Source organism: Falco peregrinus, chromosome 5 (genome assembly GCF_023634155.1).
Source record: "Falco peregrinus isolate bFalPer1 chromosome 5, bFalPer1.pri, whole genome shotgun sequence".
In the NCBI taxonomy this organism is placed as follows: Eukaryota; Metazoa; Chordata; class Aves; order Falconiformes; family Falconidae; genus Falco; species Falco peregrinus.
Genome location: NC_073725.1, coordinates 44,314,504 through 44,330,818, shown reverse-complemented (window position 1 = coordinate 44,330,818; position 16,315 = coordinate 44,314,504). Strand labels below are relative to the sequence as shown.

The 16,315-nt window shown below is 49.5% G+C and overlaps 2 protein-coding genes across 2 annotated transcripts in view; one reads left to right on the top strand and one right to left on the bottom strand.

Annotated features, from left to right (window-relative positions):
- Nucleotides 1-3,774, bottom strand: part of MLLT10 (MLLT10 histone lysine methyltransferase DOT1L cofactor) — a 136,913-nt gene extending 133,139 nt beyond the window's left edge. Inside the window, exon 1 of the mRNA XM_055806257.1 lies at nucleotides 3,565-3,774. The gene's annotated coding sequence lies outside the window, so the exon portion shown is untranslated. The remainder of the gene's footprint in view (nucleotides 1-3,564) is intronic.
- Nucleotides 3,775-8,516: 4,742 nt separating this feature from the next.
- On the top strand, nucleotides 8,517-16,066 carry SKIDA1 (SKI/DACH domain containing 1). The gene has a single exon (XM_055806475.1). The coding sequence runs from the start codon at nucleotides 13,152-13,154 to the stop codon at nucleotides 15,657-15,659; it is 2,508 nt and encodes an 835-aa protein (XP_055662450.1). The 5' UTR covers nucleotides 8,517-13,151; the 3' UTR covers nucleotides 15,660-16,066.
- The last annotated feature ends 249 nt before the right edge of the window (nucleotides 16,067-16,315 follow it).

Here is a 16,315-nt window from a genome sequence, read left to right as displayed (position 1 = left end):
TAATTTAAAGTTCCAACATTTAACATGTAGTCACTTCTTGATCAGGAGTTTGCATGCTATATATTTACATGTTATGCAAGTACAGGTAGCAGCACCAAAGGTCGTGTCAGTGCATCTCCTGGACACCACGCCTCTTCATATGTTGTGCTATTTTCTTTTGTGCAAATGTAATTACAAATTTTGTAATTCTTTAGACTGCAAAGAGAGGGGGATGTAATTCCACCAACGATTGTATTCATATTCTTGCTTTTAATTGTATTATCACCTTTGGAGACTTCGGTAAATTCTACTTAACTAGCAGCAATGGATAAAATTGGTGGTTTTCAAGTACTGCTTCTGTTACTAATGTTGGCTTTTAAATGTTAATTTCAGACTGAGGTTTACAGTAAACATAAAAAAAGGGATTTTCTTTGAATGGACAAGCTTAAACCAAAATTCTAAATAAAGGAATCCTAGCACAGGGTGTTTTTAAGCACAGTGATTAATTCCTTTTAAAGATTTAACATTCCCTAAGTGATAGAAGTTACAGATTTAAGTGTGACAATTTATAATTCTCTATAATAAAAAGGCGTTTAAACGTGAACCACATTTTTATATGAGTCAAGTCAAGGTAATGATAATTACAGTATGATACAAAAGAACCTGAAATAAACTTCAAGTAAACCATATTGAATATTAATGCTGTATTAAGCCCTGAAAAGCTGGGTTAGTAAACTCTGGAATTTAGATTATATGCAACTTAAAAAGTAACACAGGGCTTTTCTTCAAAGAAGAATACTTAATTTCAAAGTTTGGATTTTTATGAGGTATGTATTATTTCATTGGATTTTTATTAAATACATTTCTATAGCATCACTCCAAAACCAAGCCTCAGACTACTTTTCCTCTATAGGCATATCTCAATGTAGGATTTGCTAAATTAACATTCCATATAAATTAATAGCTTTTTTTTCATGTTTGTTACGTTACGATCAGCAGTGTGCTACTGCGTTGTATCACAGGTCACATTTATTTGATTCCAATTTAGGAACAGTATCTGTACTACATACTAAACACGAGAAACTACATGCTGAATTTCCCATCAAATATGTTAAATACAGACTATTTTAGATGGATTTGTGTAAACAAAACACATATATCTAATATAGGCGTGGGAAAAGAAAAGCTGGTTTGTTATATGCTAAAGCAAATTGGAGTAAATCAACCGCATCCGTGGGCTGTATAAGCAATACTACTCTGCTTTTCCCAGTACCATTTGGACAAAACAATGTTACTTTTTTATTTAAAGTGTTTTCTTCTCAACAAGGGGCCACCACTTCCCAATCTCAAAAACACGCCCCAGAATATGTTAATTAATTGTATTGTGTCTCTGAAAGAAAGAGGTTGCCAAATGCAATAAAAAAAAAAAAGTCTTTCGATCAGTGAGCTCCGTTCCCACTGCTAGTTACCATCTAATTTCAATTCCACATATATATACATAGATACATTTCCTCTACGTACGACTTGGACCATTAAAAACTGTCTGAGAGCGAAAGTCTAACTTGACCACATAGGGTGTATCTGGGAAGCTTAACATTCCTGGCGAATTAAGCGCGCAAGCCTCGGATCACTTTTTGTCAATCTTACTATGGTACTTCAGAGTCGGGAATGTGGGTAATTTTTATATCATGGTACTTCCCAATTAAAAGTAACAACAATGCTCCTTTGTGAAAAAACTTAATATATTAAATATGTCAACACATTCCACACAAATACAAAATAAAGAGCAATGAAGAATGGCAACAAACGTTCTCTCCCTATTTTTTTAAATCTTTCCTTTCAATAAGATAGTTTTCAAATAGCGATATATTGTTTTAGTAAATACAAGGGCATTAAACGTCCTTTTGAATGAGCTTTCTAAATTTGTAGTTACCTTTTGAAAATTGCCAGGCAGCAATCAAGTAAATGCATCTCCGGAATACTCAAGGAGAAGTAAACCAAGCCAGAACAAAACAAACAAACAAAAAAAAATTTCTTTCCTCGATCTTAAAGTTAATGCCTTTGGATATTACCAGGGTGGTGTTTTCCTATTAAATATTACTTGCATTTTCAGCTTTCAAGTAACACGGATGCTTTTTACCATCTAAACTGAATTGAGCTTTTATTTGGAGGAGTCCCGCAAAAGCCTGCAAGTTTACAAAGAGTGAAAGACAAGTCCCAAACTGTATTCTCTTAAACAATGACTGCAAGCATGCAACTTCCCAAGTGTGGGGGGCTGGGGGGAAGAAAGTAACTTCAAAATTATTTTCAGCTAGATTATATCCATAAATATCATCCTTTAACTTATCTTACTTGCTGCTCATGATCTATGCAAAACGTTAATTTCTTGGCAATATATTTAATAAAAAAAGTAAAAATCTAGACATCACTTCTAACCTTTGAAAATAAAATCTCACACACTCTCAGATAACTTGCTTAAAATAATCACAGTTCTCCTAGAAAGGATTTTCTTAAAATAACTAGTTCTCTAGAAATTCCTTCCTCATCACAAATAAGAGCCCCTACCCATTTTGATTTAATATTCCAGAAACAACGTGCAAATACATATTTTTTCCCCTTAGAAGATCAAGGGCACTTGTTGGAAATTTTCTTGAACACCAAGTTAATCAATTTGTCCTCTATGTAAATACATGAAAAATTTCAGGTCTGAAATGGCGTACCAAAGCAATTTAATTTCTAAGGGGGGGGGGGGGGGGAGATACAACAAACACTTTTCCTACAAAACAAAGCCTTAAAAATCTCAAACCAACAACATAAAACAATCACTTGGGGGAGGGGGGGGGGGGACGGGAACGCAGACATCATGGTGTCTTCATGGAAGATTAATCTTCCTTTTTATAAGCAGACCAGCAAGACGAGTTCCTTCCAAAATTCTCTTTGCCTACATTTATTATTCCAAATCCAGCGGTTCGGAGCAGTTTCTCCCGCTTGCTTTAAGAAGTCCTGTTCTAAAATCCACCCACAAACAGATGTTACTTTATGTACAAATCCACTGCGGTAGCGGCTTGGGTTTTGGGGTTTTTTTTACCTTTCAAGTAACACGTGAGCTACAGCCTCACAGGAGCCCCCTCAGTGGATGGCACTTCTAAAGGCTCCTCTCTACTTATTTACGGGTTTTCTTGCCGGCCCCCCCGAGCTGCAGCGCGCGAGCACGCCAGCTCGCGGGGGGCCCCGCGGCGGCGGCGGGGGGAGCGGGGCCGCCCGGCGGGAGCTTTTCGCTCCTTCCCTCGCTGCGGCCGAGCAAGCCCCGCCGGCGGAAAGCGGCGCGAAAAGAGGCGGCCAGGGAACAATGGGGAGCGCCGGAGCAGGAGCAGAGGGAGCCCCGGCGGCGCTTCCTGCGGCCCCACCGCCGCCCGGCCCCGCTCCCGCCGCTTCCTGCGGCCTCGCACGCCGCTCTGCCGGGGAGCGCGGGCCGCCGCCGGCGGGCTCCCACCCCGCTCGCTGCCTAACCGGCACGGCCCCTCTCCATGCTACCTACGGCAACCTGCCCGGAGCCCGCCCCGCTGACGGGAGACCCTCGCTCACCCTTGAAATCCCCCAGGCAAGCCTGCCAGTTCAGCGCCGCGCTGCGAGGGCACCCACGGGTTTACTCTCTCAGCCGCTCACCCCCACACTCTCCCGCCCCCGGCGCAAAGCGTGCTGGAGGGCGAGTGGGGCTGCCCGGCTGGCCCGCCGCCAGCCCCGCTCCCGAGCCTATCCCGGGGTCGGCGGTGCGGGCAGGCCGGCCTATGGGAGCCCTCACCCCTCCGCCGGCTGCCCCCGACCTCCTGCCACCGGCCCCACGCCCGCCGGCCCCTCGCATGCCATGAGCACTACCAGCAGGAGAGGAGGCAGCACTACAGACGCGCCCGACCCGGGCGCTGCAGTGCTTGCCTCTTCCCTTCAGGGGACGGTGCTGCACACAAAAGACGGCTCAGCATTGTTCTCCTCCCTGACCCCCAAATCCCCTTTTCCCCGCCGCAGAAGCCGCCGGGAGAGGTGGAACGGGAAGGACCGGGAAGGACGAGGAAGACGGGGAGAAACCAACTGCCCGCAGCGCCGGCCGCTTCGCTGGCTCCCTCGCCTCTTTGCCTTTCCCTAAACTCTCCCCGCGGTGTGCCTGCAGCCTGCCGTCAAAGGCTACCTGCCCACGGCAGCCCGCCGGAGCCGTCCCGGAGCTGCGTGTGAGCCCTTCTGCCCCACCGGCCCGAGCTCCTCGGACCTGCTGCGAGCCTTGCCCAGCACACCCGCGGCCTGCAGTCTAACAAAGTCCCAGCGCCAGACACCGTGCTCCTGCCTTCCTTCACTCCCTCGTCCCCTATGCGCTATTATTGGGTCTTTCACATATCACTGCACCCAAAAATCCCGCTAAAGCTGCAAAGGCACCCCTCAACATTTCACCAGCAGAGAACCTCCTCGAGTCTCCACCACGGGATCACCCGCTTCACACACCCACAGGGAGGGGAAAAAACCCCAACAGTACCAAAGCAAGGTATTATTTGAAGGTTTCACCCTCAAATTCGTGCAAAGCATACTGATTTTTAATCTTGATGGGCATGGTTTGGAGACCAAGTGATATTTACAACCACAGTGCTGCCCACTTTACTGTCTGCAAGCCGAAGTCCAGCAGAATGGCATGTTTCTGGCCACCACGTTAAAAACACTGTATAGCAGAAAACAAGACACAGGGATCCAGCGGAAAACTCAAAGCATGTGAGGGAGAGAGCGGGAGCTACCACACAGCGTTGAGGAAAAAACATGGCTTGATTTAAATAATTGCATAATATTAGGATTTAACTTATAAATGTTTACATTTGTGCGATTTGATTAATGTCACATTTGATTTCCTTAAAGCTACTGACAAGGTGCTTTAAAACAGGAGATTAACGTCTACCAGTAATATTCAACAGGCAAATCCCTCCTCCCGATGCCGCCCTGCCCCCCCGACCCAGGCAGGTAGGGCCCTCCTGCACCTCAGCCGGTGCGGCCTGCCCCCTCCCCGGAGCCCTGGCTAGCGCTCCCCGCCCGCCCTCAGCCACGGGGCCCCACAGGGGCCCGTCCCTCCGCCGCGCCCCCCCCCCCCCCCGCTCGTGGCGGTCACCGAGGGGATTCCCCCGCGGGCTCTCCCCCCTGGCACCCGGCCACCCTGCGCGGGGCCGAGCCCGCGCCTCAGTGCGCCTCGCCAGCTCTGCCGGCCCGCCTGACGCCCCGCGGCCCGTTCAAGCGCGGCCGAGCGCGCCTCAGTCTCTCCCCCGCCCCCACTCGGCCGTTACCGCCGCCGCCACAGGAACACCCCGGCTCCCGCCCCCGGGTTTTCCCGGGCTGGCGGGGGCAGGGGAGGGAAGGAGGGGGGGGAGGGAAGGAGGGGGGGGGGGGGGGGGGGGTCGCCAGCAGGAGGCACGAGCGCGGCCGGCGCAGGGAATTGTGGGTAGGAAAGTGGTCGGGCGGCAAAGGAAGCGGCGCGCGGGGGGAGGGGTGAAAGGTCAGCGGCCGAGAGCCCCCGCGCTCGCGCCAATGGCGGGCGGCGCCTCGGCGGGCGGGAGGGTCCCGCCGCTGCATACGGCCCGGCCGCCCCGCGCCTCCGCTCGCTTCCCCCGCGGCAAGCCGGGCTGCCGGCCTCCCTCGCCGTAAACACTGGGCGCGTGTGTCCCGGGCGCTCCCGGGGAACGGGATGAGGCCCGGACCTGCCCGCTGTCCTTTGTAACGGTTCGCGGCGAGGCCGCGCGCCCGCCGCCCCGAGTGCCAGCGGTGTGTGTTTGCACACAACCCCACCCCCACCCGGTCTTTGCTCTTTGATGCAATTTATTTGATTTGCAAATAATCGCTGATTTTTTTTCTCCCCCCCCCCCCCGCCCCGCCTCCTAACCTCCGCTTTCTCTCGCGCCACCCCGCCGGTTACCAGGGAGATCAGTCCTGCCCGGCGGCGCGAGCCGCGGGCCGCCCCGCGCGCAGCGGTCCCGGCTTGGGGGCGGCGGGGGCGTCCGGGCCAGCCCCGGTCCCGATCCCGCTCCCACCGGCCGCGGCTCGCCGTCACGGGGACTCTCCGGTGAGTGCAGAGCCATGAAACCGGCGACTTCTGCCCGCTGAGGGCACCGCTACTGCGGCGACGAACGGGGGGTCCAAACCGCTCCGCAACTTCCTTGCCGTCCCCTGCACCCCCGCCGCCCTACAGCCTCCAAAGGTGAAGTTTAAGTGAGCCCCCCCACCCCCGCCAGCTCTCCGCAACGAGACTCCGACGGAGGAGGAAAATGTGAAATGTTCGCACGGAGAAGTGGTTCCCTTTGTTCTTTCATTGTTTCTACCCGAACTGGCGGCTGCAAGGACAAACACTTACCTTCTCTCCTCTTGGCTCCAAAACACACACGTTCCATCAGCTTTAAAATGCACGGTCCACTTTGGAAGCGACTACAAATGTCGGGAGAGTTTGTATTCCATTCTTTTTCGCTCTCTGCTCTTTTTAGCGTAAGATTAAGTTGCCGAGCACGTTGTTGCAAGCTGTAGCCCCCCGCCTTAGTGAATGGTCACGTTTAGGACCCTCCAAGTCCATCCTAAGTCTGCCAGTAGAATTGAGGGTATTGGAGGTCTAAACTTTCAAAAGGAAAAGGGCCTGCGTCTATCTAGCAGACCTGAAAATGCATTCAGTACCTCACTTCCACAAAATGGATATAAACATTTCACCCCAGACAACTCAATGAAATACACATTTTAAAGCTTGTATGTAGAAAAGCTGTTCCCTCAGCTGAGATAAGCCAAAAGCAAACTGGCGTGAAGAAAATCTATCTCAGTGTATTCCACAGTGGGAATCGTTGCTGTCTGGAGTTTAAAACAAATAAATAATGAGCATCATATAGAAATATTAAACGTAAAGTTTAAAGGGAAACGACCTCCAAGAGGAACATGCTACCCAGGGTGAAATGGACAATCATAGCTTTTCAAAGTGTCCCTTTCTTGCAAAAATTACTGCTTTTCATTTCCCCCCCCCCCCGCCCCTGTGTGACCAAGGCAAGGGAGAACGTATTTTCTGCCGCCTTTGTAGTCCAGCCGGTGTTTCATACCCAGCCACACAGGCCATTCCCCCCCAAACCTTGCTTTAATCTGATTATGATGAGATTTGTTGATACAATGAATATTTGAAATGATCCTTGTGTCTTAGTGAGCGGGATGCATTTCCAGGCTCCTGTTTCCAAGGCTCCCTGCCACAGAGGGAAGGGGAGCGGTGGGGAGACCCCACTTCCCGAGGCCCTGGGGGGTGGGGGGGGTGGCAGCCCCCTCCTCTGGTGACCAGGGCCACCAGATTAATTCAGCCCAACTCCCTGGGACGGTGGTTGGAGCAGGATGCTTAAGTGCCTTTCCCCCCTGCATCATCACGCCTTTGCCAATCGAAAAACAAACAAATTAAAAAATATATAAAAATAAAGAGGATGCAAGCGACCCAAGTAATTGTGGGGCCAAGAGTGCGTGTTGTCATCCCCCTCCCCTCCTCCTCCCCCTCCTCCCGATGTGGCCTTAATAGCAAACTGGAAGGCCGGTTTGTTTCATAGGGCCATATTACAACCAACAAGGTAAATAGGGAGTCGTGGGGGGAGAGGGAGGGAGGGAAGGAGCAAAGGAAGGAAGGAGGAAAGAAGGAGGGGGGGTGGCTTTTCTTTGACAGCGTTTAATTGGAATTGAAACATTCTGGGGCTGTAAACATTCTTTATTTATTCAGCACACATAAGCGGGCATTGTTTTATCACCATCATAATTACGGTGTCCTTTAAACTGACTGATAGCAAAGGAGATAAGGGAATGCGCCTGTAGCTCCAGATCAAATCGCTGGCTCTCCCCGGGTCACCAGAATCCACACGGTCCTTGGGGATGAGGAGCGCCGGAAGATTGTGGCCTGGCCATCCCTTACGTCATGAAAGTGATTTGCACCACATTGCTAATTTGGTGCAATTCATAACCTCCTGCTCTCCTACGTTTGCAACTGCTTTTCAGTTTGCAGGGTGTGTTTTTTAAGATGTGTTCACCAGTACAGAAATTAAGAGAGATCACCTATGTGCAGGACAGGATCTGATTTCCCAATGTTTGTTGCTTTACCTTTGTCTAATTAAAAATGCAAACTTTTAGGATCCTTTCAGAACAAAGACTCACCAAATCCCCTTTACGTCCAAGGATTTGCAAATTTATAAAGGCTGCATTGAATTCAGCATGGGTCAAGGGGCAAAAAAAGGGTAGAAGGTCACTGCATTTTGATTATGGGTCAGTAAACAACATGGCATGTAGTATGTGTCCAGAAAGTCCTGCTAAAAAGTATTTTAAAACTACCAGGGGTATCAAACTCAAGAAATAGTCTTAGCTCGTGGTGATTATAAATTGCACAGAATTCTAGAGTGCAAGTGACACCCTAGCCCCCACGGCAAAAAACGCGACTTAAAAAGCATTTAAGCAGAACTCTGCATTGCTGCTTTGTTTACGGGGGGTGGGGGGGGGTGTGGAGGGAGAGGGGTGGGGGGGAGGAAGGAAAAAACCAACCCTGAAACTCCTAGGCATAAGAGTGTTAGCCAGATTATGATTTTTTTTTTTAGACCTGTGGTTGGCATTTCTTTGTCCTACAGTTTTAGAAGATTTAGTTATACATTCTGATTTGTTGTCGTACTAGAATTTACGGCAAATTTTAGGTATTACAGTCACATTTAGCTGACTTTTAAATAGCAGAAGGATCCTATTATACTGTTCTTTGACCCTATTATATTTATGTTACTGGACTCTTTGTGATAGCCTCTAGCTGCTTTCTATCTGTGTCCTCCTTGAGCAAAATATGCCCAGCAATATCTAAAAATAAGGTATAGCATTGGAAAACAAGTTCTCATTTGAAATATATATTTCTGCCCAGCGTCATGAAAGCAAAGCTTTATTTAATGCTTGTCAATACCTGAAGACATGGTCCAGTACTTAACAAATAATAATAAATAATAATAATACTCCAATAATGTGGCAATCCTAGTGTGAAAATGCACATGACCTCCTAGGTTTTCCCGAAGATTTTCAAAAGAATTCTTGCCATTAGTACAACTGGTGGTGGACATCACTGCTGCATTTCCCAACGAAACGTTTAAAAGACTGTAAATGGTGTGTGCATTACTTCATTGCAGAAGGAAGAGGTCAGGCTGAATTGCACTGGCATTTAAACATAATCATACTATGAAAATAAATCAAAACATCACGTAAAAGGAGTATTTTAAATGTTACACACATTTTCTTTCTGGAACGGCGTGGTTAAGCACTTCCCCGCGAGCATATATATTTCAGCACAAGTTTACAAAAATGAAACTGTATGATTTCCAATAAATGGGAATAGGTCCACAGCGAGGTATTATGAATATTATTTTGCTTTTTCTTTTCTAATGAGGTTTATCCTTCGACCAGACAGCTTCAAGACTGAAATACTACTGACTATAGAGTGTGGATTGCAGATTGCACGCTACTCAACGTGAAAAGGAGCACATTTGATTGATAGTCTCTGTGTGTGTGTGCGCCTATACACACAACTCTCTGTAGTTGCATGTGTATGTATTTGGCAAAACCGGGCATCTCTGGCCGTCCTTATCTTAAGAAATGTGAGACGAACCTCCATCCCTTTAATCATGCTCATCTTTGATCACCAGCGAGGGTGACACAGTCCACAAAATTAACAAAGAAACTCCCTTGCTTTTGAGAGATGGCCACATATACATCTGGGTCTGCACACACATGCACGACGTACACACAGACACATGAACACGCGGGCACACACCCTGGCTCCCAGTAAGTAAATTATCACATAACTTTTCACGTCATTGATACCAGAGACCTTTAATTTTTCATTTTCATTCTTTTGACCAGCTTTCACATTAACAATCTAAGCCGTAAATGTTGGTGGCTATTGATCGCAATCCCCTGTGTGCGTGCAAATCCATTTTCAAGTCCCCTGCCTTTAATGTACGTGTGCATGTGCAAGGGGCCTCCGCCGGCTCTTTATCAGGATCTCCCCCCAGCCCTGCTCGAAGACGACCCCGGATACACACCGTGTGCTGATGGCCAAGGGAAAGGGCACGCAAAACCCCCCAAAACAAACGGTGGAGAAGTAGCGAAACAGACGTCTCCGCGTGAGATGCGGAGAAAGATACGCAGCCGAAAGTGCGTGTAAGTACGCGCGGGGATGCGCAGGCTGCTGCGGGGGTTCTCCCCGTCGACACCGGGCTCTGCCTCGACCCCGGTGCTCATGGCTGCACCTTTCGACAAACCGGGCTCTGCCGAGGGGCCGTCACTGCTCTGGGGCGTTCGGCAGCGCCGGCGCGGAGCCACCGAAAATGCCGCTTTGGGGAGGCAGCTGCCGAGCCGCGCGGCCGGGCTGCCCGCGGCAGCGCGTGGGGGCGGGTGCCCGTGGCTCCCCGCGCGCCAGCGCACGCGTGGGCTCGCACGGGAGCGCGGCCCCGCCGGGCCACCTGGCGAATAAAGGACTTTTCAGCCCATCGGGCGCGTTGGTGGCGTCTTCTGAGCAGCTTTCTCGGAGTTTACTCTGCCTTTGCTGTTGACTCCGTAGCCTTAACCTTAAAGCAGGGGGAGGAGAGCAGTGGGGAGGGGGTGGGGGTGTTGGCGGCATATAAGTACCTCAGGAGGAATTTTTAAACGACCTTATTGTCTCTAGCGCTAGAAAGACTGCGATGATTTCTTTTTAGCGCCAGCAGCTGTTTTCTCTCGAAACTTTGCTTTCAGCTTCAGCATAGGCGAGGGTGCCTCTCGCACGGGCGAGGCTGGGGATCCAGATGCGAGGCGAGGGAAGGCGAACTCCGCGGATGGTCTGAGCTGAGCCGAGGCATTGTTCACTGCTGCTCTCGGTTACGTTTAAAGGCTGAAATATCACGAGATCCACTCAATGATCCTTTTCTAATTCGAGGGACAAAATGTAACGTGCTGTAGCTCTGCTTTCTCGGATGGGAATACTATCCCCGGGTTTCAAAGGGGAGAAGTAGGCATCGCCGTCCGCGTACACATGGATTAAGTTGAACAGCGGCGATTGCATCTGCGCTGAGAGCAACAGTAGAGTCCAGGGCTGACTTTTCAAATCTCAGCCCTCCGAGTTAGAGGCTCCCTTGAACAGACTTCCTCCATTCCCGGATGCACTTCTCCAAATTCCCACTTCTCTCTAGAATTCCTGCAAAATCGAGGGCTCGCCTGCATTTCGCCTTGCCATGCAAAACCGCGTTTTTACAGAGCGATTATGCGCTTGACTTTAGCTGTACCTGACGGGATAACACGAACTCCACGCACCATATTGCCAATACGCGGAGTGGATATTGACGTTTGGGATTGAAGATTTTTTTTTTTCTCCGTCAATTTTTTGCTAAGTCCCAGAAATATGAGATGTCTCGTTAATTTGGCGGATATGTCTAATTCTGGAGGTGCAGTGATACATAAAAGTGCTCGTGTTTGTATCCAGCGGAACACTGGATGCACGGCAGAGATTGGTGATTTTTTTTTTTTTTTTTTTTTTGCAACGCCTAACGTGCGAACCGCAAGCATCACTTTAACGTGACAAGGGAGAGGCATGCAGCTATCGCAACATTTGCGAAATCCTCGTTCCTGACGTTCGAATAATTTAACGTTCCTAAGAAGAGGTTAAACCTTCGTCCTGCTTCTTCCAATTGATTTTAAGGGGCTGCTATAAATGGAACATCAAAAAGCTGCGGCAGGACTACCCCAAGCGGAATATGCGAACTGCGAGCTAGAAGCATCCTAGCCCCTTGCAATATCGTACATTGTGTGTGCCAGCACTTTTTTGTTATTACGTAAAGGCTCTTGGAAGCACCTTGGATATTTTAGATTCTCCTTTCTCTGCTGGAAGCAATCAGCACGCAGGAATCCTGACGTGGGCTCTGGGACTATAGGACATTCCAGCTCGTGATCCAGCATGGTTAATCGTGAAAAGTGTATACATTTCTGGCTTATCTATGCTTTGTTATGGGTCTGACGTGAGCTCACGTCCTCCTCCCCCCCTCCCGCAATATTACAGGCAGAATTTCAGTTAAAAGTGGTACAGTATCACGGTGCAGGAACCCGTGATATTCAGGCAGCAAAATAACCTTAGTCCCCGGCTGTAAAAAGCTAATTAAGCAGAAGAGGAAAATCAAGAGAAACTCGAAAATGTAAGTATTCCCTCTCGTTAACAACCGAGCATTTAACTTTGGAGCCTCAGAAAGGGAAATAGCAGGCTGTTCTGCACGTTTTCGCTAAGCTTCATTTTCCACACAATGCAGAATAAAATGCTAGTTTAAAGCGGCTACGTTACCGAAGGATTTTCCATCGCTACGATCAGACTTATGTCCTTTAAATTCACAGCATGCACAAAAGAGCAACGTTTGTCCAAAACAGGCTAAAAATACACGTAACGATAGGGAAAAAAGCATACAAATCCTTCCTCGGAAGCTAGCGACCAGGAAGTCTGAGAGGTCTGAGTGTGTTTGAGCTCGGATTGTTTAATAGAAAGATTTATATACTAACTGTATTATTTACTTTGGGAGGGGAGGTGGCAGTATAAGGGTATGCTAATTAGTGGGAGATTTTTTGGGGGAAGGGGTGGAATATCAATTTTTATTGCATCACCTGTCAGGAGTGTCCAATCAGCGTTGGCTTTAGGGGAATTAATTGATGAAGGTGTCTCCGGACGAGCTCACTTCACTCTGTCATTTTATTTGTAGCTAAAGCAGCGGCGGGAATAGCAGCTGCATTTCTTTTCTCTTCCTCCCTTCACATTCCATTATCATAGTTTCCAATGGAAAAGCAGGGAATGAAAGGGAACAGGTACTGATCTTCAGCAGCAACTTAGAGAAACACTTTGGCAAACCTGTTTTTTAAGATTATATATTGATTGTAGCCTCACGGTATTTTTTTAATTTATTTTTTTAATTTTGTCTAAAGTTTGGCACTTCATTCACCAGGAATAACAGCCTTTGTTATATTTTATTAGCAGGATGCCTTGAGACAAATACAGCATCTGGCTGAGGATTGTGTGTGTGTGGCTTTTTCTTTTTTCTTTTTTTTTCCCCCCTTTTTTTTTCCTCATCTCTCTCTCTCTCTCTGCAAATGCTGGGAATAATTTAATTCACGAAATGGGAGACCTGAAGTCGGGTTTTGAAGAGGTGGATGGCGTGAGGCTCGGCTACCTCATCATTAAAGGAAAGCAAATGTTTGCACTCTCCCAGGTTTTTACAGACCTACTCAAAAACATCCCGCGAACTACCGTGCACAAGCGAATGGATCATTTAAAAGTAAAAAAGCATCACTGCGACCTGGAGGAGTTGAGAAAACTCAAAGCCATCAACTCCATCGCTTTCCACGCCGCCAAATGCACCCTGATCTCCAGAGAGGACGTGGAAGCCCTGTACACATCCTGCAAAACCGAACGGGTTCTTAAGACGAAACGGAGGAAAATCAGCCGGGCGCTGTCACCCACCGACCTCCGGCCGGAGCTCGCACCCACCGACCCCTTCTCCGGCTTCTGGAAGGAGAACAAACTTTGGCTGGGATTGAATGACTCTCCTCGGCCCCTGCTGCCCGTCCGGAGGAAAGCCCTGCGTCCGGGGGACACAGCCTTGCTACCGGCCTCTCATCTACCTCACATTTTTAGTAAATACACTGGCCACAGCTACCCAGAAATCGCTCGGGCGCCTTGCAAACCCCCCGTAAACTATGAAACGGCGCCGGCGGCGGGCAACTGCGCGTCCCTCCGCGCCCGCCGCCCGCCCGCCGCCCGCCCCCCGCCCGCCGCCGCAGCCCGGCCGCGGCTCCCGGCTGCCGGCCCCCCGCCCCCGCCCGCCCGCTGCCGCCGCCGCCGCCACGGGGCGGCCGCCGCCGCCGTCGCGCTGGGCCCCCCCGGCGGCGCCCGCCGGCCCCTGGCCGCGCCGAGGCCCTGCCGGCCCCGCGGCGCCCCGCGGCTGCCGCTGCCCCGCGGCTTCGGGCCGCCGCCGCCCGCCTTCCCCGAGAGCGGCAGCAGCGACTCGGAGTCCAGCTGCTGCTCCGGCCGCGCCGCCCACGACTCGGACTGCGGCTCCAGCCTCTCCAGCTCCAGCGAGGGCAGCTCGGAGGAGGAGGAGGACGAGGAGGAGGAGGAGGACGAGGAGGGCAGCGGCGCCTCGGACTCCAGCGAGGTCAGCTCGGAGGAGGAGGAGGAGGAAGAGGAGGAGGAAGAGGAGGAGGAGGAGGAGGAGGACAGCACCTCGGACTCCGACTCCAGCTCGGTCTCCAGCCAGGTCTCGGTGCAGAGCATCCGCTTCAGGCGCACCAGCTTCTGCAGCCCGCCCGGCGTGGTCCACGCCAACTTCTTGTACCATCTGGCGGCCGCCGCCGCCCCCCGCCCCCCGGCCCCGGCCCCGGCCGCGGCCCCGGCGGAGCCCGGCGGGCCGCCCGCCCTCCGCGGCGCTCCCGGCGGAGTCAAGCCGGAGCTGCCGGAGGAGTGGGGCCGCCCCGGCTGGGCTCCCACCGCCCCGGCGCTGCGCTGCTCCGGCGGCCTGGGGAGCTGCTTCGCGGAGATAAGAGATGACAGGGTATCCGAGATCACATTCCCACACTCTGAATTTTCCAATAATGCCAAGAGTACTGACCTAACAATTAACTGTGTTGCAAAGGGGGCCTCTTCACCTAGCCCAAAGACAAACAATGCATTTCCACAACAAAGAATACTCAGAGAGGCAAGGAAATGCCTTCAAGCAACTACTACACACCGTGCAGATAACAATACAATAGCTGCTAGGTTCTTAAATAATGATTCTTCATCAGCGGCAGCAAATTCAGAGAAAGATTCCAAAATCCCTCATTGTATTGAATTTGCCACGGATTTGCCCTCTTTACAAACTGATCCTGAAGAGGATGCTGCTTCTCCAGGGGCAGCAGCAGCAGCTGAGCTCCAGTGCACTGATACAGGCAATAAGGCATTGCCATTCCTGCACAGCATTAAAATCAAAATAGAGGACAGCAGTGCGAACGACGAGTATGAGCCTGATCTTACAACACATAAGCTAAAGTGTGAGTGCAATGATACTAAGGATGAGTTTTACGGTGTGACTGAGAGTAATAACCAGGACGCTTTATTAACAGCCAAGGAAGATTCTGCATGCACTGAGAAAGAAACCACTTCCTTAAACCCGCTGACTCAGAGTCAGGTCCTCTCATGCACTTTAGGTACTCCAAAACCTGAGGATGGGGAGTATAAATTTGGAGCAAGGGTGAGAAAAAATTACAGGACACTGGTTTTGGGAAAGCGACCTGTACTGCAGACTCCTCCAGTCAAACCAAATTTGAAATCAGCTCGAAGCCCACGTCCTACAGGTAAAATCGAGACACATGAAGGAACACTGGATGATTTTACAGTTAACAATAGACGCAAAAGGGTAGCCAGCAATGTAGCATCAGCAGTGAAAAGGCCATTTAATTTCATGGCAAATTTTCCCTGTCCACCATCACTAATTATTGGCAATGATGGGGATTTGTTGCCAGCTTATTCCTTAAACACCACTAAGGATTCCCAACCACCTCACAAGGCCCATCCTGTATGGAAATGGCAGCTGGGCGGTTCTGCAATACCTCTTCCACCTAGCCACAAATTCAGGAAATTTAATTAATAAAATAGTTTGGAAAATATTTTCTTGAACCACCTTTAACTTTCTTACGTTTTTTAAACTCTGCAGGATGGTTTGTACAAGCCCATTAATGCTATACACACTTTTGGAATCCTGCTTTATCACATTGTGAAGACAGAAACCGGATTACTATTTTCTTTACCAAACAGTGATTTTTTGGTTTGTTTTGGTTGTTGGTTTTTTTTTCCCTGTTGCATTTGGTTGGGGTTTTTTTGGTGGTTTTTTTTTTTTGGGGGGGGGTTACATTCCACAGAGTACTTCAGGCTAAAGACTCAAGTTAAACTCAGTTATTATGGTAGAGCTGGAACACTTTACTGTTTGAATGCTAATAATGCACCAGTACCTCAATTCAACTGCTGCAAATAAATGTCAAAAGGTTGAATAATAAATATTAGAATGAGCCATTAAATTTATGCACTAGATTTCAAAAATGGAAGTCTAACTGTTAATTCAGTTAAAGTTTGTTAAGTTACATGGTTGCACAGTAAGGGTTCACTATAATTCAATGTGGCAGCAGCCTACTTTTCGGGAGCTTTGTTTTCGGGTGCAGGGGTGTCTTTTTCGCAGAGCAGTTGCACTTAACTTCTTTTTCTCTGGTTTGGAAAGGCTGGGGTCCGCCTGCGACCCCAGCGCTGGGA